Genomic DNA, 13135 nt, shown 5'->3' with positions numbered 1-13135 from the left:
TTCAAAACTTGTAGGAGACAAATAGATGCTCTCCACTAGTCAAGCGTTGACTGACAGAACCAATAACAAGCTTCATTGCAATTATCTGGCTTACTACAACTGAAGACTGCGATTACCTGAATGCTCTAGATTGGTAAACTGAACTGCGAAAGAAACTTTGCACATTTGAAAATAATGTGATTATAAATAACTTGTACTGGTTCAAACCCAAATAGGTACAAACCCATAGCCCAAACGCTTAGTTGTTGTACCTGTAATTTTTACCGGCAATGCGCCCGTGTTTTTTTAGAAAATGCGAAAAATGTAAAATCACATGATATGACTGGTGGTAGAAATGCACGTGCCACAGGGGTATAACACCTGCACAGTAGCAATGTCAAACATCCACCTTGTAAAAAAATGATGATGACCACGCACACCCACGTTGGCTGTTCCCGTGTTGCCGTTGGAAACTTGTTGCAGCGTTTCAGACAGACCGGAAGGACATCGGACAGACTGAGGACAGGAATACCGGTATCTGCGAACGTTGCACCTCCGCAACCGCCTCTTCAAAGTGACGTCATCGGCAGTGAATGCTTTCGGCAGGTGAGCACACAAACAGTGACCAGAAGACTTCTGGCAGCAGGTATCAGGGCCCACCGACCGTTCAGAGGACGGATGTTGACCGCTGAACATCGACGCAGACGAATACGATGGGCTGATACAGTGCGACGGTGGCAGAGTCGAGATTGGCAACGCGTGGTCTTTACGGACATAAGCAGGTTGTGTTTGTTTAGAGTTGATGGCAGACAGCGTGCTTACCGTCGCAGAGGTGAACGGAAAGCTGCTTGCTGTGTTCAAGAAGAGGTGGTGTAATGGTGTGGGGTGGAACGCCACTCGTCGTCATCAATGGAAACTTCAATGCGCAGTGTTGTAGAGATGACATCCTCCGTCCAGTAGTGCTGCCCTACCTCCAGAAATAAGCCTGGGGTGTTCTGGACCAACACGACAACGCCAGGCCCCACACAGCTCGTATCGTAGTGGACTTCCTTCCCATCAATAACGTCAACGTCTTACCGTGGCCGGCATGTTTTCCTGACATATCACTCATAGAACACCTCTGGGACGTCTTGGACCGGCATGTAAGAGTCCGACCACACCCTCCTGCCAACAGACAAGAGTTGATACAAGCTCTACAAGATGAATGGAACCGCCACGGGGTGGCCACATTCGGTACTAAAGTGACAAATTTTGTGTCTGTGACCACTTTCCGTGTTTGAATGAATTGCAGTGAAAATCTGGACAACTGAATTTTCAACTCCCACTTATTTTAATTGTCTGGTGTACACAAAATGTCAAGTTTAATTTGTTCAATACTTTGTGAAATTGATGGTTTATTAAATACACTTTACCACAAATCTTTGTTATTTTTAGTTTATTAATTACAGTCACTTCAATCTAGTGCAAAGTTTCTTTTGCCGTTCAGTTTGCTGATCGCCCTCTCTGGTAACGTGCACTGAGGGGTGTCTACCCCAAACCCACGCCATTCTAGAAGTTATGGTGGCCTGTTTAAACTTAGAATTGTTGCGGGGTATTAGCTCCGGGATCTCCACGCCTTCAAACACAGAGAGGATCTCAGCGCTACCCTTGTATAAACCCGAGACTTCCTGTCCACGTTTGAAAGCGAGTCGATACCCGCCTGTCCAGTTGAGAATTTTTGTTTGTTTTTTATCAAATATGTTATTCATTTCAGAAAGATGTTACATTTCCACTTGTTCAAATCATTTTCACGTACATCTTGAGGATACGAATGTGACAGTGATGCAGTCAGACAGAATGCTAATAATATATTGTACAAAAAATAGTCACTTATTTTTCCAGGAATAAAGTGCTCCACTTGGTCCACTTGAACAATAAAATCTTTAATCATTCTTGAAATACATCCATATATATATATGCGCGCCTTTTTGCGGATAAGATACTGTTATTAAAAAAATAGAGCCGGTGCTAATTCCCAGTAGTATTGCAAACTCAGTGAGAATAACATTGATATCAAGATGTCTCTTAATAAACAGTCAGATCATTCCAAAACTTCTTCACATGTACACAGGAAACAAAGAGGTGTTTTACGTTTTCCGGTTCATTCTCACAGGAAGCACACACTTTTGTATTAAATATTTTCATCTTTAGTGATTCATTTTTAGTGTATACAATTTGGTGAATAAACTTGTATTGAAAATCGAGAAACTTAGTGCCCTTTGAACATCTTCTATAATAGTGAATATAACCTCCCATCGTTGTATAATATCGATAATATTTTCCCATGTGTTACATTCTGCTGGTACAGTTTGCGCTTTCGAAAGTATATTTTTTTAAATGCAACCTTTTGAGTGTGTAATTAAATTCAGCATCAAATGGCCGTGTTCTGATTGACGTGGACAGTCACATGGAGAGTCTCTCTCCAGGTTCGGGGAATATTTCTTATAACTTTTTCGAAGTCGAAGTAAGTACCTTTAACAATATATTTCTTCTTAATTTCTTCAAAGGACATTAAGCCTTTAGAGTTGCACGTCAGTTGTTGAACTGATGATAAAACCATAATGGTTCAAGTAAAATGTTTTCTAAATCAGTTTGATTAGTTTTAAAACAAGACCTGTACCTTTACCAAGCTGCAAATGCATTCCCCCAAATGGGTTACTAATAGTAGTATTATTCTCTATATCAGCCCCTAACATTGCAAGTTTCTCAATTGGGACTTTACTAGGATTTGTGAATTTTCGATGACAGAAAGATCGCTTAATGGTTGAGATCTTCAATGAGTCAATAAATATTTGAACAGCAGGGCTATTCACTGCATCTCTGAATAGAAAGATTCTACCCTGTGTCTCTGAGACGAGGTATGGTATTTATGTTTTATTAATAGTGCATGATTAACTCTAAATAAAGTGTTAGTCGCTGAATAGCAAGCATGGGTTGCTGAAAACCTATGTGGGTGTTCAGGCTCGCTGACGTGGTTGTGCATGTCATCGTATCCCAATGGCGTAGATCGATAGTCACAATATTGTTCAGAGGAAGTTTGTTTTGCTCGTATGGCATGTGCGCAACGGTGTAGTGACAGTGCTACCCTCACAAATACCATCGTTTAACGTCTTTTGGCATGGTATATGACGCGCCCAGAGTTGGAACTACCGACCGTGAAGACCTGGGATAGAATAGGTCTTCAGCAACCCATGCTTGCCATCAAAGGCGACTATGCTTGTCGTAAGAGGCGACTAATGGGATCGGGTGGTCTTGCTCGCTGACTTGGTTGATGCATGTCATCGTGTCCAAATTGCGTGGATCGATGCTCATGGTGTCAATCACTGGATTGTCTCTGATTACACTGTCGCAGAAAAGTACTCACACAAAGTATATAGGCCTACTAATGATTATTGCAAGTTTTCCTGGAATGTGCCTATACCATGACGTCATAAGTTCAATGATTACTACAGTGGTAAATGCCCTTGACCTGCATTACTTTGGGCTTTCTCTGAAATACCAAGACTGGCTAAATACAATCTTTATTCCTATTACCGGAAGTTTACCCAAGACATACAATTTATATTTTAGGTGGATAAGCTGTATATTTTATTATACGATTTAATTTTTACTTGACTTCACTATTTCTTTTATAGATATATAATACAATCGAATTTGTGGTATCGATAATTCATTTCATCATAATTATCAGCAAATGACTCTTCGCCATAGAAATAGGGATTAAATAGTATTTTACGGCGCCTCATACAGCTAAGCTTTATGGAACCTTAATGGGGCCTCTCAAGAGTCTACCGTGAAGATTTTGCGTTGACACTGCGTATTGTAGGTATTCCTATATATAAATTCGGACATGCATTTACTAATATCCGATATCAAGGATGTGAACTTAACCAAACAATCAAGACCGGTCTACTTTCTCGCATCATAAGGAACTTCCGGTGACAGCATGGCGGCGAAAAGGAAAGCTCACGACGTTTCAAGCCCGTGGATTCGAAATAGCATATTAATATTGTGTAGTTTAGGTATAATTATATCTGGATATGCGTATCATGTAGAAATTTCCAAAGAGAAGGATGACTCGTACAGAGCTTTGTGTGATCTCAGTGAGACAATCAGTTGTTCCAAGGTGTTTACATCAAGGTAAATAAATATGGCGATGAATAATTTGATGGGGCCTTGTAAAGGTTCACAAATTGTTAAGAATTTCATTTTGATCATGTCAGAGTTGAAAGGCCTCCGTGTTATGTATGAACAAGGCAACATGGCGGTTGACCGAGCGCAGCTTCTATGCCTCAGGCTGTGGGTTGTGGCTCTGGTTTCACTGATCATGATGATCTCGTATATACCAGACTGACATGATCTAGTCTCTGACATAAAAAATATTTTTCAGAAAAAAAACCAGTACTGGCATTGGATATATTTGTTTCGGGTCTCAATGACGGACTACTCGTTACCATTTTCCATCCTTATACAAGTTATAGTGTTATTTGTGTTTTAGTAGGTTACATCCAACTCCATCTTTGGCCCTTGGATCCCCTTTCTGATTTAGCATCCATAACGATCCTTAGTTATGGTTACTTCAGAGTAAGGGTTACCGTATTCGACGTAATAAGCGCCCACTAGTGAACAATCCCCATTGCACCCCTTCCAATTGATCAATGTACACAAGACTTATTTATTCGTGTATAATACGCAATCTTGTGTTATATATGCACCCTTAATTATTGGCAATTAAATTCTGGAAAATTATATCTGTCGTATATAAACATTTCAGGCTGTGAGCATAAACCACGAAATTTACTATCTTTCAACTCTGTTTTTTCCCCACCAAAATGATATTTTAATAAGAGCCCCCTATTTCTAGTTTTGAGTGCGCCCTGGGCGCTTAATTATTACGTCGAATACGTACGGTAGTTATGGTTAGTTCATGTGATGTAGGGTTATGTCTGGACTGTGGAACCCCATCACTGCTTTGCCTAGGGTTAGTTATCTCTTGTAATTAATTAATCCAATGTAATTTGAAAAAAATCAGCAATTTTCATCAAGTTTTGAGTTTTGCAGTGAAAATTGTTACTGCACATGTGCTTAAAAGGCAAACAACCTTGTGAAGGGACTATATTTCCATAAAGCGACCTTAGCGCTAAGACCTTCTTCAGTCAATGTTAAAGTACAGATGTTATGACCAACTACGGGCGCCATACAAAATAATAAGTACTTGTTTACGAAGTGATCAGGGCCCCGTTCCACAAAGTGACGTCAGCGTTAAGGTCACTTTGTGGAAAGGGGCCCTGATCACTTAGTAAAAAAGCACGAAATATTTTTGATGGGGCCCGTAGATGGTCAAGTAGATTAATTCATTAGCCTGACTCAGCTTGAAGCTGGCAATGTTAATTGAAATCTAAAAAAGTGCACATGCTAAAGTGCAGTAGTCCCGTGAACTAGAGTGCATGGTACTGACCAAATAACAAATAAAACCATTTCCTTTGTTGGGATCATATTCAGTATGGTAGTTCAGGTATGTAGAAATGTTTTCGATAATAACTGAGCCTCGAAACTGTTAGGAACTAATAAACAGAGTCGTCATTCCGTCAGTCTGAATGTAACATTTCTGTTGTAGATGGGGAAGAGGCTTTGGCCTGATTGACAGAATTGTTGGACGTGAAAGCTGGCTCAACCAACCTAACAGTGTATTTGGCATGGCCTTCTATGCTTTTCAAGTCACCCTAGGTTTGTGTACAAGACTCCCGATAACTTGGAGCAATTGAATAATTACTGTAAATGTTGTTAGTTATCCTTCATATTGGGTGTTGCTAGTTGTCTTTGTGTCGTGAGTGTATGTGTATGTAATTTGTCCTAGAATGAATAGTGAGTGAGTAGGTGCGTTGGGTTTAACTCGGCTTGTAACAGTATTCTCTTTATTTCATGGCATATCAGCATAATGTGGGAGGAAAGCCTGACATGATGCAGGTCTCTGAGGTTTACTACTTCAGTGAAACCTATGAGCATGGTATGGTGCTGACAAACCTAGCAACATAATCGGGGCTAACTGGGATTCGAACCCACAATCATAGGTTTTTGGCGTGCCCAAGGGAGGCAACTCTGCACAGTGAATTGCGGCGCCTTACACGACTGGGCCACCCGTGTCCCCCTGTAATGAATAGGTTTTACAGCAAAATATAGACAATTAGGGGATACAGATGGTATCCATTGGGGTCATATGTGGATAATAATTTTGTTTGTTTTGTTTGTTTGTTGTTTAACACTGCGCTCAGCAGTATTCCAACAACATGACGGCAGTGTGTAAATAATCAAGTCTGCACCAGACAATCCAGCTATTGATATGAGCATTGATCCACACAATTAGGATATGGTGACATGCATCAACGAAGTCAGATAGTCGCCTCTTACAACAAGCATAGTCACCTCTAATGACAAGCATGGGTTGCAGAAGACCTATTCTAACACTGGGGTAACGAATAAGTATGCTTATATAAGTAGGTAGGTAGGTACAACCTTCAATGTTTACAAACAAACACGGCCCCGACCTTGTCGATCAGCGACTGAGTCAAAATTAATCATTTGGGATCTGGAAATATTACTGGGATCATTGTTATCATAATGTTTATTTTATATTTTTGTTTGTGCAGTGATCAACATAGCCTTTCACCTATTATTAACATTGATGTCTACACAATAGATGTATATATTTGTCGCCTACGTAAGGTTTTCTCTTTATTTCCAGTTGTCATTTATCATTCAGAATCGTCCGTGAACGATCACATTTTTTCTCATTCTAACATGATTGTACAAAGTGTCAAGGCACTTCACATGGACAATCCAAATGCCACAGCCACGGCAGTAGCAAAGACAAGAACTGACTACCAGCCCTAGCGACTTCCCAATATCTATTACCACCCACCAATCAATGTTACAAACTTGCAACTTGAACTTTCTTCTCATCCAGACAGGAACTTTCTTAATTTCTGATTCATGGTTTGGAGGATGGTTTTTCACCCATGCTAAATTCTTTTCCCAAGACACTGTTGAATGTAGGAACAACCTGTTGCCACGCAAGGCCCCAGATGTCGTCACTAAGCAGTGGAAACAGAAGTCACAAGGGGGTATGTGATTGGAGCCTTTGGGACACCACCATACAGCATGTATTAAAATTAAAAAAGAAGAGACTTATTCCGGATCTATCAGCACCTCATGACAGCGAGTCAGTCCCTTCCTTACTTACCTGGTACAGCGCAGCCACCAGTTTCCAATTCCATACCCGCAGGGTACACCTATCTTCAATTCCAAATAATCTGCTCCCACTACACATCTACCCGCAGGGTATCTCTATTCTCGCAGGCCGGCACAGCTCTTGTCCGGCGCAGCCACCAGTTTCCAATTCCATACCTGCAGGGTACACCTATCTTCAATTCCAAATAATCTGCTCCCACTACACCTCTCTACCCGCAGGGTATCTCTATTCTCGCAGGCCGGCACAGCTCATGTCCGCTGAAGCCACCAGTTTCCAATTCCATACCTGCAGGGTACACCTATCTTCAATTCCAAATAATCTGCCTCCCTCAACACCTCTCTACCTGCAGGGTATCCCTGTTCTCGCAGGTGGGCACGGCCTTAAATTTTGCATGTCTTGTGATCTCCCCTGAAGATCTTTTGTGTCCTACCTTATAGACTTATTAACCAGAGTAGCCAAACTGCATCATCATATTCAGCTGTCTCAAGACCGTCGAATCGACTTACGCCTGTGGAACCTTTTCCTGTCACAGTGGAATGGCATACCAGTATTTCATGACGTAGAAGTGACATCCGCCTCAGACTTGAACCTATATACTGACGCAGCTGCAACGGTTGGCCATGGTGGATACTTCAGTGGGGCCTGGTTTGCAGACAAATGGCCATCAGACGTTACAAATTCCTGGAGCATGAATCTTCTATGACATTCATGGAGCTGTATCCAGTTATAGTTGCTGCTAAACTTTGGGGACATTTGGGGACACAGAGACGAGTGCTATTTCATTGCGACAACCAGGCCACTGTGTTTATTATTAAGAAAGGTCAATCAAAATGCAGGAAGATTATGGCTTTGATGAGAACACTGACTTGGACGGCAGCTTATAACAGTTTATTTTTGTTAGCTCAACATGTGCCCAGCATACATTAAAACATTTGATTAAAACATTGGGCAGCTGGATTTCAGACTGTTTCACCAGATACATCAGAACACCAGAAGAGACATTAAGGAAAGCACAACGAGCATTATGCTATGAGTGACTCTTTCTTTCACTAGAGGCTTGACCAACATGTGTGTTGTGACTTACATTATTCAGCTTCTAATGCCTCAACCTACACAACTAACTGTTTTCCCAAAGTTTTCAACCTGTTTCGTATGGTTGACGTCAAAAGTCGTATTCCTATGGCAGTCCTGAAGTTGTCCCTCAGCTTTGGTGCAGAAATGAATGTTTCTCAAGCAATGGTGTGTGCATATTGATCCTGCCTGGGGTCAGCCTTTCTAGACCTTCATCTACCCACCCGAAGCTTAACCCAAGTTGTTCGCTGATAACGTTCCATCAGTCAGGATGTCACTTTTTCAATTTACCAAAGTGTCAGGCAACTGCATTCTGTGATTGGCCAGCTTCAATCATGCCAATTAAGTGCAGTTTGAGTACAATTTCTGTCATGTACACTTTTGGAGGCATTTTCCTTTGTTGTTCTCTATGAATAAACTATGTTTTTGTGACGTTATTATCACGTGCCGGTAACCAGGATGTGTTACATAGGTGAATTTGAGTTGAAGTGAATTTGCTACCTGCATTCAGTAACTGTGTCTCATACAACAAAGATGTCATCTCATCGTTATAGATGAAATGACAGGGGTTCCCTTATATATAGTTCTTCCTATATTTATGCACACATTCCAGGAAAACATCATCATGCACTGTTTGTGAGAGATGATAAATTCTTTCAATGACAGAACTTAAGAATGATATCATATTATAAAGAGTTATCATGCTTGTATTTTGGGGGATTGTATTAGCAAAAATTTATAACATGAATACACCATGGCAGTTTAAAAAATCCAAAGTATTCAAAAACATGTATTATTACATCTTCCCAAGGTAAGGCTATTACGAGTTATGTCACTTCTATGTCCCTCCTACTGACCAATCAGTTTCCACCTCTCATATCACTTGCATTTGCTTCAAACAAAATGGCGTCGCCCTGTCAAGATGATCTGATTGATAATCAAGATCTATATTGTAATAAAATGGGGCTTACCTCCAGCAGCACATCAAAACATTTGGACACCATGATTAAAAACATGAAAAGCTTTGGAAAATTTGTGGCGATGCCCAGTTGACGATACACATGCTTTGCAAATCCTACAATCCGAAATCTGCATGTTGGAATCCATTTTTATGAACCGGATGTCTAGTTGTTACACAATTTTGATTGGACTCTGACTCGTTAGTCCAGCCAAAATGTAACTCAAGAATTCCAGCCTAGTTCAGCAAACGTGGAAACTGGACTTTTATTATCAGTGAACTCTCTTGCTCGGGAAGATGGTATTATTGTCATGAAATTGTTCTGCACATAAAGAACACAAATTCCATTATGATACCTGTAGAAATGGCTGAATTATGGGCAGAAATGACTTTTTCAAAATGGCTGCCATTATGACCGTGTTTAAACTTTGATTTGAATTCTGTGAGCAGAGACCTCATTGCAGAATTCATATACACTAAATTTCATAAACTTAGACGATTAAAAGTCAAAGACAATAGCAGGTGAAAATTCGAAAAGGATGAAAAGCGTGTCCATGTTCTGCTGCAGACCAAATACTTACTTCGTCTGTGTCAGGTTTGTCACCATGTTTAGATTGTGCGCAGGTTTTAGAGACATCAATGCTGAGTTTATCAGTGAAACTTTTCAGCATGAGAGGCCTTGCAGTTTCATCAGGATGTAAAAACAAGTACAAGTTTGAGAAAGATGTACAGACACCACACCATAATGTAAGGAGGATTGATTTGGGGGGTCCCTTGATTGAGATTCAAACAGAACCTGGGTTTCACCTCGCCTATGGAACTTGCAAGTAATCATGGCTTGCTTCATGTCATTTCTTAAGTCATGACCAGAGAGTCATGCAAAACTTTTTAGTCTACATTATTTTGATAAAAAACATGGGAAATTTCCTTTTTTTCAGAGATGTTTATATTTCAGCCTTGAAGAGTCAGTCAACTTGTTGATTAGCTAGTGAACAAGGTATTGTTTATAGGATGGAAAATCAAAAAGATGTTTTTTGTAGTCATAAGTACTGACTGATATTAATATTGAGTCACATTTGACTCATTGCAGTTTTGTGAAAACTGGACTAAATAAAGGCAAAAACAAATTTCAGAATCCCCCCTTTACAACTCTGCTGTTACACACACACTTTACTGTGTGCAAGCTTACTTTCATATTCTTCAAATGCTAATTTTTGTGTACATGTATAAGTAAAGAATAACACTGTATCATGTTTTGCCATGCATCTTGATCAATACTAAGATATTCAGTAACCTCTTCTGATGGTGAAACCATACATAGGTCACGACATGATACATATCACGATTTGCATATTCATGTCAAATCAACTTCTTCAATATAAATATTTCAGAGCAAGGTTATGGATCATCATGCATGTAACCAAGTAACTATTTTATTGGCATTCTAAACGTTGATGAGTAAATATGAAACGAGGCTATATGTAATAAACCAGAAGTTGTCATCCATGAAGTTGTATGTTTTGTTATCGTCATGCGTCATTGTACTACAGGTTCTTCCTCAATGTAAAGAGAGCAAGCAAATTAATTTATTTGAGCAAGTGTATTGTCTTGTATCGATACAGAGCTACAGATAAGCTGTGTATTTGCGTAAAATATCAACCCAAAATACTCAAAACCCAATTACTTTCAATTAACTTGCGTACAGAAACGCATGTATTAAAGGAAAAACTCTAATGTATAAAAACGGCAAGCGTAAATACTCAAAGAAGCTTTTTCAGCATGCATGCAATGGAAAAATATAATAAACCAATTAAAATAGAAACTGTCCAGTAATAACTCAATTGCTCAAAACTTTATCTGGAGCTCTGTGATACAGAAAAAGGTGTATTGTGTATCATACTGTGGCATGATAACTTGTGATGCACAGGTTTATCATTCCACCCCTAACCTCTTCCTCCTTGCACACACTCAGTTTATCCCTATCATGCAACCTACAGTCTTGTGTTGCAGCATACAACCCGACCTCAGTGGGAGCCATTGTGCAGTTTGTGTCATCAGTGATTGCCAACGTGGGCTCCGTGTACCTGGCGTACATCCTGTTCTTCGTGCTGAACGATGTGTGTATTGTGTGTATCAGCATGTACATCGTCAACTTCCTCCTCCTCCTCTGCAGCATCTCCAAGCTGAGGAAGTCAATGGCTGCTCAGTCCCAGAAGATGAGGTGATGGCAGCCAACCAGACACTTGATACTGATGCAAGGACTCACCTCTAGAACCTCATATTAGTTCATTATGTCTTAGTCGTATGAGGCGACTAACGAGATCAGGTGGTTAGACTCGCTGTCTTGGTTGATGCCATCGTATCCCAATTTGGTGGATTAATGCTCATGTCAATCACTGGATTGTCTGGTCAAGACTCAACTATTTACAGACCTGCGGCCATATGGCTGGAATATTTCTGAGTACGTGTTAAACAACAAATGATAATTGTCTGGTCTTACCCCTATGTTGTTGAAAATACCCTTTAAATCTGGCTGGTCCAATGTCACAGTGATTGAGAATATATTGCTGCTATATGTCCATGTCTTCAACGAGATCAAAAGTGAGTAGGAGTGAACCCTGGTTGTACTATTTTATTATTTATTGGAGTTGTTCATCAGTCTAATTGTCTTAAAACTGCGAAGGAAGGCAGCATCAGTTTACCATTCATCTAATCTCAGGTAATGTACCAAAATGCTTTTAATTTGCAGCATCATTAGTTTCTTGTTATATCAAGTTTTGATGCAATGGTATTTCTAAGAAGTCATCAGATGACAAATTCCCCCGGCCCACACAAATTTGAAAGAACAATTCATCTGACTGTTACTTGAAGTCCAACTTGATGAGAGATTATCTAGTTTATCTGTCCACATGCAAGAGTAGTTATTGAGCTATCAAAACAATACCATGGAATTGGGATTCGGAACTTGGTATTTCTATGTCAGGTACACACCAATATGAACAGTCAAAGTCAAACTTGTTGCCATGGAAATGGAAAAATAATAACTGCTAGACACCCCTATGTAGCAATTGGCACCATATGGTAATCTAGTCACACCAGGTCTCTAGTCCACATACATGTAGTGAGGATTGCAGAATGGCTTTAGTATACATACACTTGTAGTACACATACATAGAGGTTATCACGCGAGTGTGTTTGGGGATGGTAAATATCCTGCATTAGGAATAAACATTGTATTTAGCGAGCCTTGGCTAGGCCTCGTGCCCTCGCAAAATTGTTTCGAAATTTATATCTCCAAAGTTGCCAAAACTTATAAAATGCCTTAGCTACGTCACAGTTAGACACTGATTTTCAGTATATTAGACTGTTCTTTTGATAATGATAGCAATTATCCCTGTAGTTTATCCAGATTCCCGATGGTTAATTCTGACTCGATCGCCAGATGACGAGGGCGACGCCATGTTTGTTTATAAACAGTGAAAGTAGTCCCTACTTGACCTTTGATATTTGCATCTTTATCCGCATATGACCCCAACGGATATCGTTTTTATCCGTTGGCTTTATCCTGCCGAGAAACCTACCCATTATATAATAAATGGATTTAAGTGCCTATAAATCATCAGATTTTAATATTCATATGGCTTTCTTCTACTTATGTTTTAGTGTAATGTTTGTTGTAAAGTATGATTCCAAGTGTGCTGTCCATGATGTCTAGATTTCATTGATTTGTAAATGTCCACTCATCAGGGTATTGAGCAACATGTTGAAAGTGGTAAATATACTGAATGCTCTGGTACACTGTCTTGTTGTTGATCACTGCCATATGCTGGACATGTAAT

The 13135-nt window shown here is 39.9% G+C and overlaps 1 protein-coding gene across 1 annotated transcript; it reads left to right on the top strand.

Annotated features, from left to right (window-relative positions):
- The first annotated feature begins 3964 nt into the window (after positions 1–3964).
- Positions 3965–13109, top strand: LOC139455696 (vitamin K epoxide reductase complex subunit 1-like protein 1). Its single transcript, XM_071237247.1, has 3 exons — positions 3965–4158; positions 5636–5745; positions 11307–13109. Exons 1-3 carry the CDS (start codon positions 3965–3967, stop codon positions 11519–11521), a joined length of 519 nt encoding a protein of 172 aa, XP_071093348.1. The 3' UTR covers positions 11522–13109.
- The last annotated feature ends 26 nt before the right edge of the window (positions 13110–13135 follow it).

Source organism: Haliotis cracherodii, unplaced genomic scaffold (genome assembly GCF_022045235.1).
Source record: "Haliotis cracherodii isolate W230 unplaced genomic scaffold, xgHalCrac1.p SCAF_11, whole genome shotgun sequence".
Lineage (NCBI taxonomy): Eukaryota > Metazoa > Mollusca > Gastropoda > Lepetellida > Haliotidae > Haliotis > Haliotis cracherodii.
The sequence above is the reverse complement of the archived record's forward strand: the minus strand, read 5'-3'. Positions and strand labels throughout refer to the sequence as shown.